At 36.2% G+C, this 12,333-nt stretch overlaps 1 protein-coding gene across 2 annotated transcripts in view; it reads left to right on the forward strand.

The window, feature by feature from the left end:
* The window catches only part of Tip60 (Histone acetyltransferase Tip60), a 298,625-nt gene that overhangs the window by 80,580 nt on the left and 205,712 nt on the right, over positions 1-12,333 (forward strand). For both annotated transcript variants that reach the window (XM_090398626.1, XM_090398627.1), the window contains exon 4: positions 11,319-11,611. In XM_090398626.1, coding sequence (XP_090254752.1) covers positions 11,319-11,611 — 293 coding nt within the window. The remainder of the gene's footprint in view (positions 1-11,318; positions 11,612-12,333) is intronic.

A 12,333-nucleotide genomic window follows, 5' to 3' on the forward strand; every position in this document is an offset into this window, starting at 1 on the left:
AGATTGGGGGGGGGGGGAAAACAGAGGAAGACAAGGATATAGGTGGATTGATACAGTAAAAATTGCCTTAGAAGACAGAAATATAAGAGCTGATAATATTGGGGTATAGACAAATAACAAATTAACACATTACACTAGTAATGTTGTTACTTTTTCATATAGTACTGTCAATTATCCTGCACACCACTGAAGGTACATATCAGGAATTTGATGATTGATGATGGTATTATTAAATAGATATCTCCATGGAGTCTGAAGACTCATTGTTGGACACTCCACTAACCATAATTCATACAATACCTGTCACACCTATATACTCACAAGTGATTCTCACAACCCATTACACTTATTCAACACTGTGCAAGCAAAAAATATAGTCTAAACGCTTTGCTATCCACACTTTTACACAACTTCCAGGGGTGATCCCTTGTTCTCTTTTTGTTATGTATTGAAAAATTTCTTATGAATTAATCCTATAAATCTTCATGCATAGCCTATATGTTTCTGCCATATCTCCTCTTTTCTGCATAATAGCTAAACTTTGTAATGGGGATATCGATTTGTCCTCATAAGGAGCATTCCACAGATCTGTCACCATCACAGGCACTGATCATTCACCTCCAGATTCTCTTTGCTACTTTATTATTATTATTATTACGGACAACTCCAAGGAGTCCTTAGACTCATCAAGGGAGGCCCTAAACATCATGTCAAGAACAACTATTCAACATCCACACAGTATCTATCATACTTTGCCTTGAACTCATTCACAGTCATGGCACCCACAACAGACTCTAGCAACTTATTCCACTCATTCACCACTCTCCAAGTAAAAAACCTAGTTCTAACACCATTGCTAACCACATTCTTGCCCAGTTTCCATGGATGGCCCCTAGTCCTCCCACCACCAGTCCTGTTCTGAAAAATATCCTCTGAATTAATCTTATAGAAACCCTTGAGTAATTTGAATGTCTCAATCATATCACCCCTTTTCCGCCTATTAACCAATTTCTGCAACCCACAAATCTTCAAACCTGTTCTCATACGATTCATTCCATAGACCTGCTGTCATCTTGGTCATTCGCCTCTGGATCCTCTCCACCTCCTCCCCATCAAGAAGAAACCCTGGCACCCATATCTGGGCACAGTAGTCAAGATGAGGTCTTATCAAGGCTCAATACAAAGGAACAATAATTTGCTTGTCTCTGCTCATCAAAGTATTCTTCAGTAACCAAGTGATTTGATGAGCTGATTTAGCCACTTTTGCAATGTGCCTTCTAAACTTCAACTCCCTATCCACCAACACTCCCAAATCCCTGTCCTCGTCAATCTCCTGGAGTACAGTTCCACCAATGTGGTATACTGCTTCTAATCTTTTCACCCCAAAATCACCTTACACTTTTCCACATTAAATTGACATCCATTCTCCTTAGCCCAGTCCTCCAATCTATCCAAATCATCCTGCAAAATTTTGACATCATGTGCATTCACTATTGCTCTATCCAACTTTGCATCATCAGCAAACAAATGAACAGTTCCTCTCAGATCCTTTCCTATATCGTTAATGAACAAATTTAATAGTAGTGGTCCAAGAACAGAACCCTGTGGCATACCACTAGTCACAGGTCGTCTTTTGGACTCTACCCCCTGAATAAACTAATCTCTTATATCTCTCCATCAACCACCCTCCTATCCATCTCTTCAACCCTATATCCAGTGGTGAGCTATGGAAATTTTAACAGAGGGCTGGCATTGTCGAGCAGAAAAAGCAGCTGTATTTCACACAAAAACTTTTATTAATACAGCTTGTGTACAAATGCCAATCAAAAAGTATGAGGGGACAATCAACCTGTAAAGGCTATAATTTTTAAACAAATATTTCATGATCTAAACATGAAATATTTGCACACAATCAACTGTGTTAATTTATCTTACATAAGAAAAACATTTTTTAACTATAAAAATATAATATGAATAAAATCTTTTATAATAGCACATATGCAATAATCCACATTTTTTATAAACAAAATAATTTTGTTTTGTTTGAGATAGAAGTTTTTATTACAAACAATCTATAAATAATAAATAAATATTATCTAAACACAATAATATTGAAATACACTATCTTTCTCTTTTGTTTTTATACTTCAAGTGATAATCAATGGTACCAATCAAGGGGCATTATTTTATAGTCCTATTGATTTATATGTGATTACCAAAAGTGAATTCTTATTTGTAAAATAATAGTAACAGTACTATAATATTTTATTTAAGAAAATCACTTTGTTAGGTTACTGTATGAGTTTGTCGCTTAATATATTTCAAAAAATAATGTTTTTTTTTGTTTGCTAAAAAACTTCTAACATAACAAGAAGAACAAGGGACTCGCAAATTTTAGAAAAATTTAACAAAGGGCTCACACGAGCCCCTTATAGCTCACCACTGCCTATATCTATCCCCATATGCTGCAGTTTACTGATTAGAATTCCATGTGGTATCCTGTCAAAGGCCTTAGCAAGGTACAGCAGTGTCACTGTATACCCATTACCCTTATCCAGTTCAGCTGTCACTATGTTATCAAACATAAGCAAGTTAGTGAGGCATGATCTACCCATCACAAAACCATGCTGTCCCCATACAGTATCCCATTTTCATCTATCCATTCCTGTATTTTTCTCTTGACTACTTTCTTCAAAACCTTGATAACGACTCCTGATATGCTGATTGGTCGGTAATTTACAGCAGCAGTCTTTGTGCAGTGGAACTATTTGAGTCCTTTATGCAGTGGAACTATTTTCCTCTCTTTCCACCCCCTCAGATTAACTCAGACCTGAGACTCAAATTAAACAAAATGGTACTGACAATTCTTTAGCCGCTTCACGTAAGACCCGAGCTGGTATACCATCCAATCCCACAGATGTATTCACATTAAGGTTTTGTAATATACTATTCACCTCCATTTTATTCACCTCAATTCCACATAAGCTATTGGTTCCTTCATTCCTGCAATATCACCACCTGGATGATATACTCTTGCAAAGTACTCGCTCAGTAATTCCACTATATCAACTGATTCAGTTACTTCCCTACCATTGGCATTCTTTAAAATCATTCTGCCATATACATTTTTTCTTCTACTTGCAGCATATAGAAAAACTGTTTAGGATTCTCTTTAACTTGCATGGCTAATTTCCTTTCATAATCCGCTTTTGCTTTTCTTACCACACTCGTTACCCTTCTGGCCTGTGCTTTATACTGTTCATGGACCTGCAGGTCACCTTTCTCCTTAAATTCCCTCCACGGTTGTTTCTTTTTCTGCAGCTCAAGCTTAATGGTGTTATTCATCCATTTAACCCCTACTTGATTTACTATTCGAACCCTAGGTATACAGTCAGCCATTACCTCCTTGAAACGCTCCTTTACCGCTTCCCATGCACTATCAACCTCCAGCCCTTGCAGTTTTACATGCCATGGGACTGAACCAATCAATCTCCTAAGCTTGTCATACTTACCAGCTCGGTAATTCCACGTGTACCCTTTCTTAATTGAAAATTCCACACATTTAGCCACTTCCCAGGTCAAGACCTTATGATCACTCTCTCACCAATTGGTGGCAACGTGGTCATATTCATTACAGTCAAATTCTCAGATGCAATTACTAGTTTAAGCACTCTCGAACCCCTAGTATATTCCATTACATGCTGTCTCAGGTAGTTATCCTTTAATAACTGCATAAAATCCAATTCCTTCCTTCCATGTGTCCTCTCCTCCTTCCAATCAATGTTACCATAGTTGAAATCCCCCATAATAATTACCGTCCTTCCACTTGTTGCATCTATTTGTCTATGCATACTATCTCCACCATCAATTCTATCACCTGGTCTATAGCAGCACCCAACTGTATATTTTGTTCCACTAGTCTCAATCTCACACCAAATAGCCTCAAATGTGCTCTCTATCCTGCAGTTCAACTTCAATTCTCCTTGGCTGCAATTCATCAGCTATCATCAATAACACTCCCCCCCCCCCCCTCCCCATTCTTTTCTCTCTGTCCCTCCTAAACACACTATACCCTTCGCATTCTATCCCACTAGCTATATCATCTTCTGTCAGCCATGTCTCACTAATGCCAATAACCTGTGGCAAGGAAGAGCCAACCAGGGCCCAAAATTCTTCCTTCTTGTTCCTAATACTCCAGATTCTCTTTGCCACTTTATCATCCACAAGAAACTCTTGAGATCAAAGCTGTGTATAGTGGTCAAGATATATTGCATTTTTGTATCATTCCAGTATGAATGTGTTTATGCACATGCACACACACAGGGTTCAAGAGATATGCTCACACACTTTGTCCATGTCGAGTGTATTTTGCTAGTTGATTAGTATCTACAGTCTACACAAAATAGAATACTTTTTATTGAATTAAAAAAAAATAACATTCCAACCAATGTACATCACTATCAATCATTTTTAGAACTCCTATTGATTTATAATGACATCATTAAGAAATGGCAGGCTTGGGAGTGTAAATTTTTTTGTGTGGCAAGAAAGGTTTTGCATAATTTGTTGGGCCCTGAATATATATATATATATATATTCTGTTTCATAAGTGTACTGAGTTCAGCAGAATAGCATCGTTTTGCTGGACGGGAAGAATACCAGTTCAAAACATTTTAAAAAATTCTTAAATGATGCAATATCAGAATGTGTCCTGAGAGTTTAAAGAATAAATAGGGTAGGAGTCAAATGGGTGTGTAATCTTATTAAGCAAGAGATTCGTAAGAAAAGGATGATGTGGTAGGAATACCTTGTGCATAAGATGATGTCCGCTATGAAAATTATAAGCAGCAGGCCAGAAGAGTCAAACCATTGTGCGGAAAGCAAATTCTGAGTAGGAAAAGAAACTGGCTCTGTAAATTAAAGACAACCCCAAAGAATTCTATAAATATGCTGCAAATAAAAGAAAAAATGAATATGAAAGAACTCTTCTGAATGCAGATAGTGTGAGGATGACAGATGCAGAAGAGGTTTTTCAACTAATGAGTGCCCATTTTGATAAAAAAACTATCAACCTGGTGTATGCAACATTGAGTTCATTGCTACCTCTTCTGAAGAAACTTAGGTGTATGAAGAGGAGGTATTAGAGCTGTTGCACCAACTGAATAACTATTCAACAATAGAGACTGATAGTATATGCATAGGTGCTAAAAGAGTGTTCAGCTGAACTGGCTATTCCTTTGACCAGGCTATATAATTTGAGTCTCAGAACAGGGAAGATTCTGCAGAAATGTAAAGAATGTATGGTAATCCCATTGCACAAGGGTGGTTCTAAGGTCGATGTATCCAACTATCGACCAATCATTATCTCAGGAGTGGTAGTGAAGAGTTTGGAAAAATTGATTAGGGCTCGCATTCAGAAATGGGTTGACGGCAAATCTCTACTTTGCAATGAACAGCATGGGTTTACTAAGGGAAGTTCATGTTTGAAGAACTTGCTCGCTTTCTATACTGTCATCATTGAGCTAGACAAGGGCAACGGAAAGACCATGATACTTTTTGGATTTTGCTAAGGTTTTTGACAGAATACAGCATGGAAGGCTGTCCATGCATAAAATTGGAGAATATGGGTTTGGATTATAGAATATTTGGGGGATTAAGAGGATAGCTGACTGACAGATATCAAAAATTGGTATACACTGGATGTGAGTGCAAGATTTAAGGTAACTAGCGCTGTGCCACAAAGATCAGTCCTTGGTACACTGTTATTTAGTCTGTACCATAATGACGTTGAGCAGGATTTGACAGGTGACATACAGCTATTTGCTGATGATGCGAAGATAGGTAGGATATTCAGGAATGCTACTGATATGCAGTACTTGCAGAATGATTTGAATAGGCTGGAATTGTGGGCATGAGAAATGGATGCCAGTTCAATGTCATTAAATGTAAAGTCATAAACTTCAGCATGATTAGATATCCAATGTCGTATTATATTTTATTTATATGCTGGAAGAAACTGATCTGGCTAGGATCTTGGAGAGTTAGTAGATGGCAAGTTGAAGTTCAGAGGCCATAAAGCAAGATTGCAAATACAACTCAAAAGATAATTGCAATGCTGAAACTAACTTTAACATGTAAAGATAACGATGTTATTTTTGTCTTTTTACAATGCCTTGATAAGACCTCTCTTTGACTATTGTGTGCAGGTCTGGTTTCCGTTGTGATTCTGATACAGTGGAGAGAGTGCAGAGGAGAGTGATAAAAATGATATCAGGATTGTGGAATACTGATTACAGTCTCCTCATCACAATTATCCAGATTGAGAATTTGTAGACTGCAGATGCTAGCAAACAGGAGAAAGAGGGGGTGATATGATTGAGTCATACATACTTCTGATAGGGTCATACTAGATTTCAGTTGATGGAATTTTTCATTTTATGGAGGGTGGGGAAAGGACAAGAGGGCATCCTTGGAAGCTGAGAATGGATATCACTAAGGAGGAGGGTGAGGGCTGGATCTTTCTCTCATAGGGTGGTGTATGATTAGAATGGATTGCCATTGGATATGGTATGTGCAAGCAGTGTGAATGAATTCAAGAATAAGTATAATCGCTTGTGCATGTAGTATCTGGCCTCCCCTCGATGAATCCACATATATGGTGCATTTCTTTGTCATTCTATAAAGGGAATTTTGTTAGTCTCCTCATCACAATTATTAATCTGATTCTTTATTTTTGTGTTATTTTAGAAATTATACAGTATTTTTGTATCATAATAAAAATTAACATAAAGAATTTCCAAGCCACTTCTCATAACCCCAGAAACATGATTGGTTTGTATCAGCTTGTTTTCTGATACCGAAAAGGGAAATTTATCATTAGGGAAGTGTCAGAAATAGCATAATGCTATTTTCATAGTGTACTCTAGATGTTTGCTTAATATTATTAATTCATGTGTGTAGATTGGAATATGCTAATGATCAGTTGTTGATATTCATGTATATGAATCAATGTACATGAATAACAACTAAATGAATTATTTTTGGAGAACAGTACACAAAAATATAGATACATGTACAGGGTGTTCGGGATAAATTTGACATATTTATAATTAATTATATTTTTCCGTAAGTTACATGTATTAACACACACTTCTCTTCATTTAAAAGTTTGGACCCTTCTTCATTCATATACAAGATGTGAGAAAGGATGGATAGCTGGAACCCACCTGAATCATGGAAGAGAATAACTTGTATCATGATGATTCGTGCCCGCCATCAAAATAAGGATATTACGACTGCTGCCCAATGCTCCCTGAATACAGTAAAAACAATCAGGCATGAACTAGAGACTTGCAATGGTGACTACGAGGATGTAGCAAGAAGAAAGATCCCTAGCAGACGATCTGATTGCGTTCGTACAGCAGAATTCCTCGCAAATCTGCAGGAACAGGTGTTGAAGAACCCTGGCATTGGAATTCGGGCTTTGTTCGTGGAGTTGCTAACTGTAGTCAAGCCCTGGATAACAAGGGTAGCCAATGGTAGGCCGTATGTATGGCAGCAGGATTCGGCCCCTTGCCACACCTCTGGGAAAAGTCAAAAATGGTTGTCTGAAAATTTCTACGACTTCACCAGTCCAAATGTTTGGCCTCCAAACTCCCCAGACCTTAACCCCATGGATTATTTTGTATGGGGCGCAGTTGGAAAAAGACACCAATCGCACTTCCAGTAATACAAAAGCCCAGTTAATGGATAAAATTAAAACAGTTTTTGCGGCCCTTCCCAGGGAGACTGTAGCATCAGCTTGTTCGAGGTTCCGAAGCAGAATTGAAGCTGTGATCGATGCTAATGGTGGTTATTTTGAGTAAATCTTGTTGATAGTATTGTAATTAACTCTGCCTGTAATGTTTTTTTGTCAATTCATTAAATTTAATAGATACAAAGAAGATTTTCTTTTTCCTTACGAAACTGTCAAATTTATCCCGAACACCCTGTATATGTAGATAATTGCACATAGACAATACGTTAGTAAGCAAGACAGGAGTGAAAAAAGAGCATCCAATTATTTTTTCAATTACTGTACTTTTTTTTCAAAAGTATACTCAGTCATGTGAAGATCAAAGGATAGCCAGTTTTATGTATCCATAATTTAATGAGGTTGGATCATTTTTTTATACCAGAGGCAGATTCTTGAAGGAGTTTTCCATATTTACTGCTGTTAAGCAATATATATTGCTGTGAGCAATGATATTATGTGACTGTTAGTAGATCTATTTATCTGTGGAAGCAAAAGCTAAAGAGTGTTCAGGTTTACATGTAACCAACCAAGAAGGTTATACATTATTTACTTTATCTAATTTGAAGTGGATCCTAGGGCATTAGCTGTTCAGATGTATTGAAATGGTATGCATTGTGTTAAGAATTTTGATCACCATAACAAGAAATCATCTATATAATGAAGTGAAATAGTGGGTCTGAGTTTAGACCATTCTTCTCAAAAATCTTCACACTACATTGACCTGAAATGGGACTGCTGTATTGAGAAGACATTCAGATTTAGAGTGGAATATCTTGTCTTTGAGAGATACTTTTGTTTCACTGGAATAATCCAAACTGAATTTCCTCTTACTATTTTTATTCTGTTTCATTTTGCCATTAACTCTATGGTTGTTTTATATAACAAAAAAAAAAAAAAAAATGCACATAATGAGTAAACCGCTGATCTCTCCACTTTTCACTCTATAATTTTTCTCCATACAGACTCACAATTTGAGTGATTCTAATAGTCATTCTAGGATTCATTTCAAATTAGAAAAAAAGAAACCAATAACTGCCTACCCTGCTTTGATGCCATAGTTACCTCATGTAAATAAGATACCAAAGAATGTGGTATCCTTGTCATTCACTGTTTACAAGAAACCTACATGGTTTTGTATGTATAACACACTTCTTATACAAATATAACGCATAAATATAACACAAACAGATGTATAACATAGTTATACATTCACCCATCAGCAGTCACACACACCATCTTTCACGGCAGTATCACAAGCAAAAATATCTTGTTTTGTTAGTGATATCATCAGCACTGCACATAACCATATTTACACTTCCTAAGCCAGTATGTAGTCACTGGCCCAGAAGATGTAAATATGGTTATAATGCAGTAATAATATGAATTACTAAAATACTAATCTCCCCACAAAATAATATCAGCAGGATGGAAGTAGCAGAGATGAGAATGCTTAGGTGGATGTGCGGTGTGACCAGAAAAGATCGTCTGAGAAATGACTATGTCAGGGGAACAGTGAAAGTTACGAACTTAGGAGCGAAAATACAGGAGGCAAGATTGAGATGGTTTGGTCATGTGATGAGGAGAGAGGACGAATATGTGGGAAGAAGGGTCATGCAGATGGATGTGCAAGGAAGGCGGAAGCGTGGGCGGCCAAAGAAGAGATGGAGGGAGCTGGTAGAAGAGGACTTGAAGATGAAGAACTTGGATTGCACTTATTGTCTACTCTCCTAAAGATCAGCTCCAATTCTTAGATCTTCCTAGGTTTATCAACTATTCTTTAGTTGTAATGTGGCTTTTTATGCTTGACTGCTAAAAATAAGATTTCAGAATATAAAGTCTATATACAGTATCACAAATATGGCTACTCAAGTCTTGGTGTCAATGCTGTTAATAGCAGTAATAGAATCTATTTTTTAAAAAAAAAAAAAAAAAGCAGTCTTGTTCACAAAACTAAATATAAATACAAAATACACTTTCATGAATTTCCTTTTGTTTTAAAGAAGTATCTCAATCTTCATAAATTTGATGCATAAAACTGCTGGACCCAAAAATACATTACTGGCAAGGAGAAAGAAACTTTTGCACTAACGCTGATATTTTTTGAAACTAGTATAACTGAAATATGTTGGATAGGAATAATGTTTGTTTTTGAATTGAAATAGTGGAATCAGCTCTTTCTCTTTGATGATAGCAGAGGAATTGGAAATGCAGGAGGGGGGGGGGGGGATTGCAGCAGTATGATTGTGAGGTGGAGGTAGCCAGGATTAAATATTTCATGAGATGCTGTTGTAAGTCTGAAAATGTGGAGGGTGATGATGACAAGGAAATATTTATGCAAATTACAGAGAGATGGATCACCAGTTTCCTTCAGGTAGTAGCTCTCTGTACCATATCCAATTGAATATTTTATGTGACTCCCACCCGTGAAAGGTTATATATTACATGAGTACTGTCTAAGAGACAGGCTAAGATGGGTAGGCTAAGAGATTTTTTAAAATATTTTTACACAATCTGGAAGCTCTGCTTTCGAGACCAAACATGAAATTTTTTTTTCCCCAATCCATTTCGTGTTTCCAATAAGCAGTGGTCAGTTGTTTCAAACCATGTGATGAAATTCATCTCTCACCTAAACAAATAGACAAACATCCATGCCACAGCAGGATTGGGATACACAGCCTGTTGGTTGTAGAGTGTGTGTACTAACCAGGCCAGCAAATACCCTGGAAATTATTCTTGTCCAAACATCTTTATTGAGTCTGCATACCCATTACAGGATGTCCACCCTAATCAGTATTCACAAAATTAGCATGCTTCTTTTTGACTATCACATTCAGGGATAAGATTCAGCATCACATGATGACTTTTAGTGAGGGGAGATCATGGACTGCTTTTTCATAATACTGATCACTGTGCTGTTTTTCAAACTATGGATCAGGTAGCATATATATCCTCTTGGCCTTTGTCATGCTTGAGTAGAAATTAAAACAAGATTATGATTTCTTGTCTATTATAATTTATTTCATAACAAAGCAGAAAACATCCAACGTCTTCCATTGAGCAGACATTTTGTCTCAATGACTTTTGCAGTTGAGTTGTAACTTCCATCTTCTTTGTGTCATTTCTCAGTATGGAGTGGAGATCATATAATATGAATGTCATATATGAGATTTACTGCATTATATGTTTTAATTTTACAGCACTATGAGACTACTTGGTGCATAGTAGATTCTGAGCATTCTAATTCTATAATATCTGGGGTATATATATTTTATTTTATTGGTTTTCTTACTTTTCCCCACTCATATTTTTAAAATGTCCTCTCTCCTAAGAAAGAACTTATTTTGTTAATGGGCGGCCTTATTATACAATCACATTGAATTGTTTCGGTTATTAAAATAGTTAATGAACTTAAAAAAAAAACTGAAAGAGTATTGCAATAAATTGATTGAACAACACTAAATTATTAGTTTAAAAAAAAAATGTTAATTTGCATACCATCTCATTTAAAACATCATCATTTTAGTTAACAAGCGTTTAGATGAATGGGTTACAAAAGAAAGACTAAATCTACGAAAAATTCAGTTACCAAAGAAAGAAGCTAGGACTCCTCTTAAGGATGGCAAGAATGGTTCCCGTTCTTCATCTCCAGACAAGGATAATGGTGCTGTGGCCACTAGTGCTGCTGTTAACGTTGTTACTCCTCCTCCTCCTATTGCTTCCCTTCTTACTCCTCCTATTACTATTATTCCTACAGTACTACCTAGTATTCCCATTGCTACTGTTACACCATCTCCATGTACAACAACTATTGCTGTTGTAAGTATAAGATTTTAATTTTATAAATTATTAATACTATCTGGTGTTTGTCTTCTCTTGTCATCTTATTTTCATTTTCAAAAGACATTTGTCTTTTGATAAACAAATAATGCAAAAAAAATTAAATTAATGTAAAAATAAATAATATATGTATAATTTAATGATTAATAAATTTCGACTATTGATTTTGACTATTAATTTTTATTAAATGAAATGTATGTCATTCTACAAATTATAAAAGATAAATATTAATATGACTTCTACATTCTTTTTTTCATTGTCATCATCAATTTCCTGATATGTACCCTCAAGGGTGTTCAGGTTACTGTTGCAGAACAACCCCTTGTTGCAGAACTACATGATTAAGTTTTTGTCATTATTAATCTTCTATCAACAATTTTCCTCCAAATCAATCTATTACTTGTGAGCACTCCAATATTGTCATATCTAACATTTTGTGCTTCTAAGGCACTTCCAACTAATCAAGCCGCCGAGACACCTTGGTCTTCCTCTGGATCTCTTTCCTGCCATCTTGGCATCAAACACTTGTTTTTTTAACCTTTCTTCACCCATTCTACTTAAGTGGCCATACCACCTTAGGTTAGCTCTGTTGACACATTCTTGATTGCTAATAATGTCAAGTTCCTTTCTAACATCTTCATTTTTAATATGATTGTGCCATCAATGTCACAAGCATATTAAAATGATATTCTTTTTTTTCA

This window comes from Typopeltis vanoorti, chromosome 10, assembly GCF_054136105.1.
Source record: "Typopeltis vanoorti isolate ZY-2024b chromosome 10, IOZ_Tvanoo_1.0, whole genome shotgun sequence".
NCBI classification, from domain to species: domain Eukaryota; kingdom Metazoa; phylum Arthropoda; class Arachnida; order Uropygi; family Thelyphonidae; genus Typopeltis; species Typopeltis vanoorti.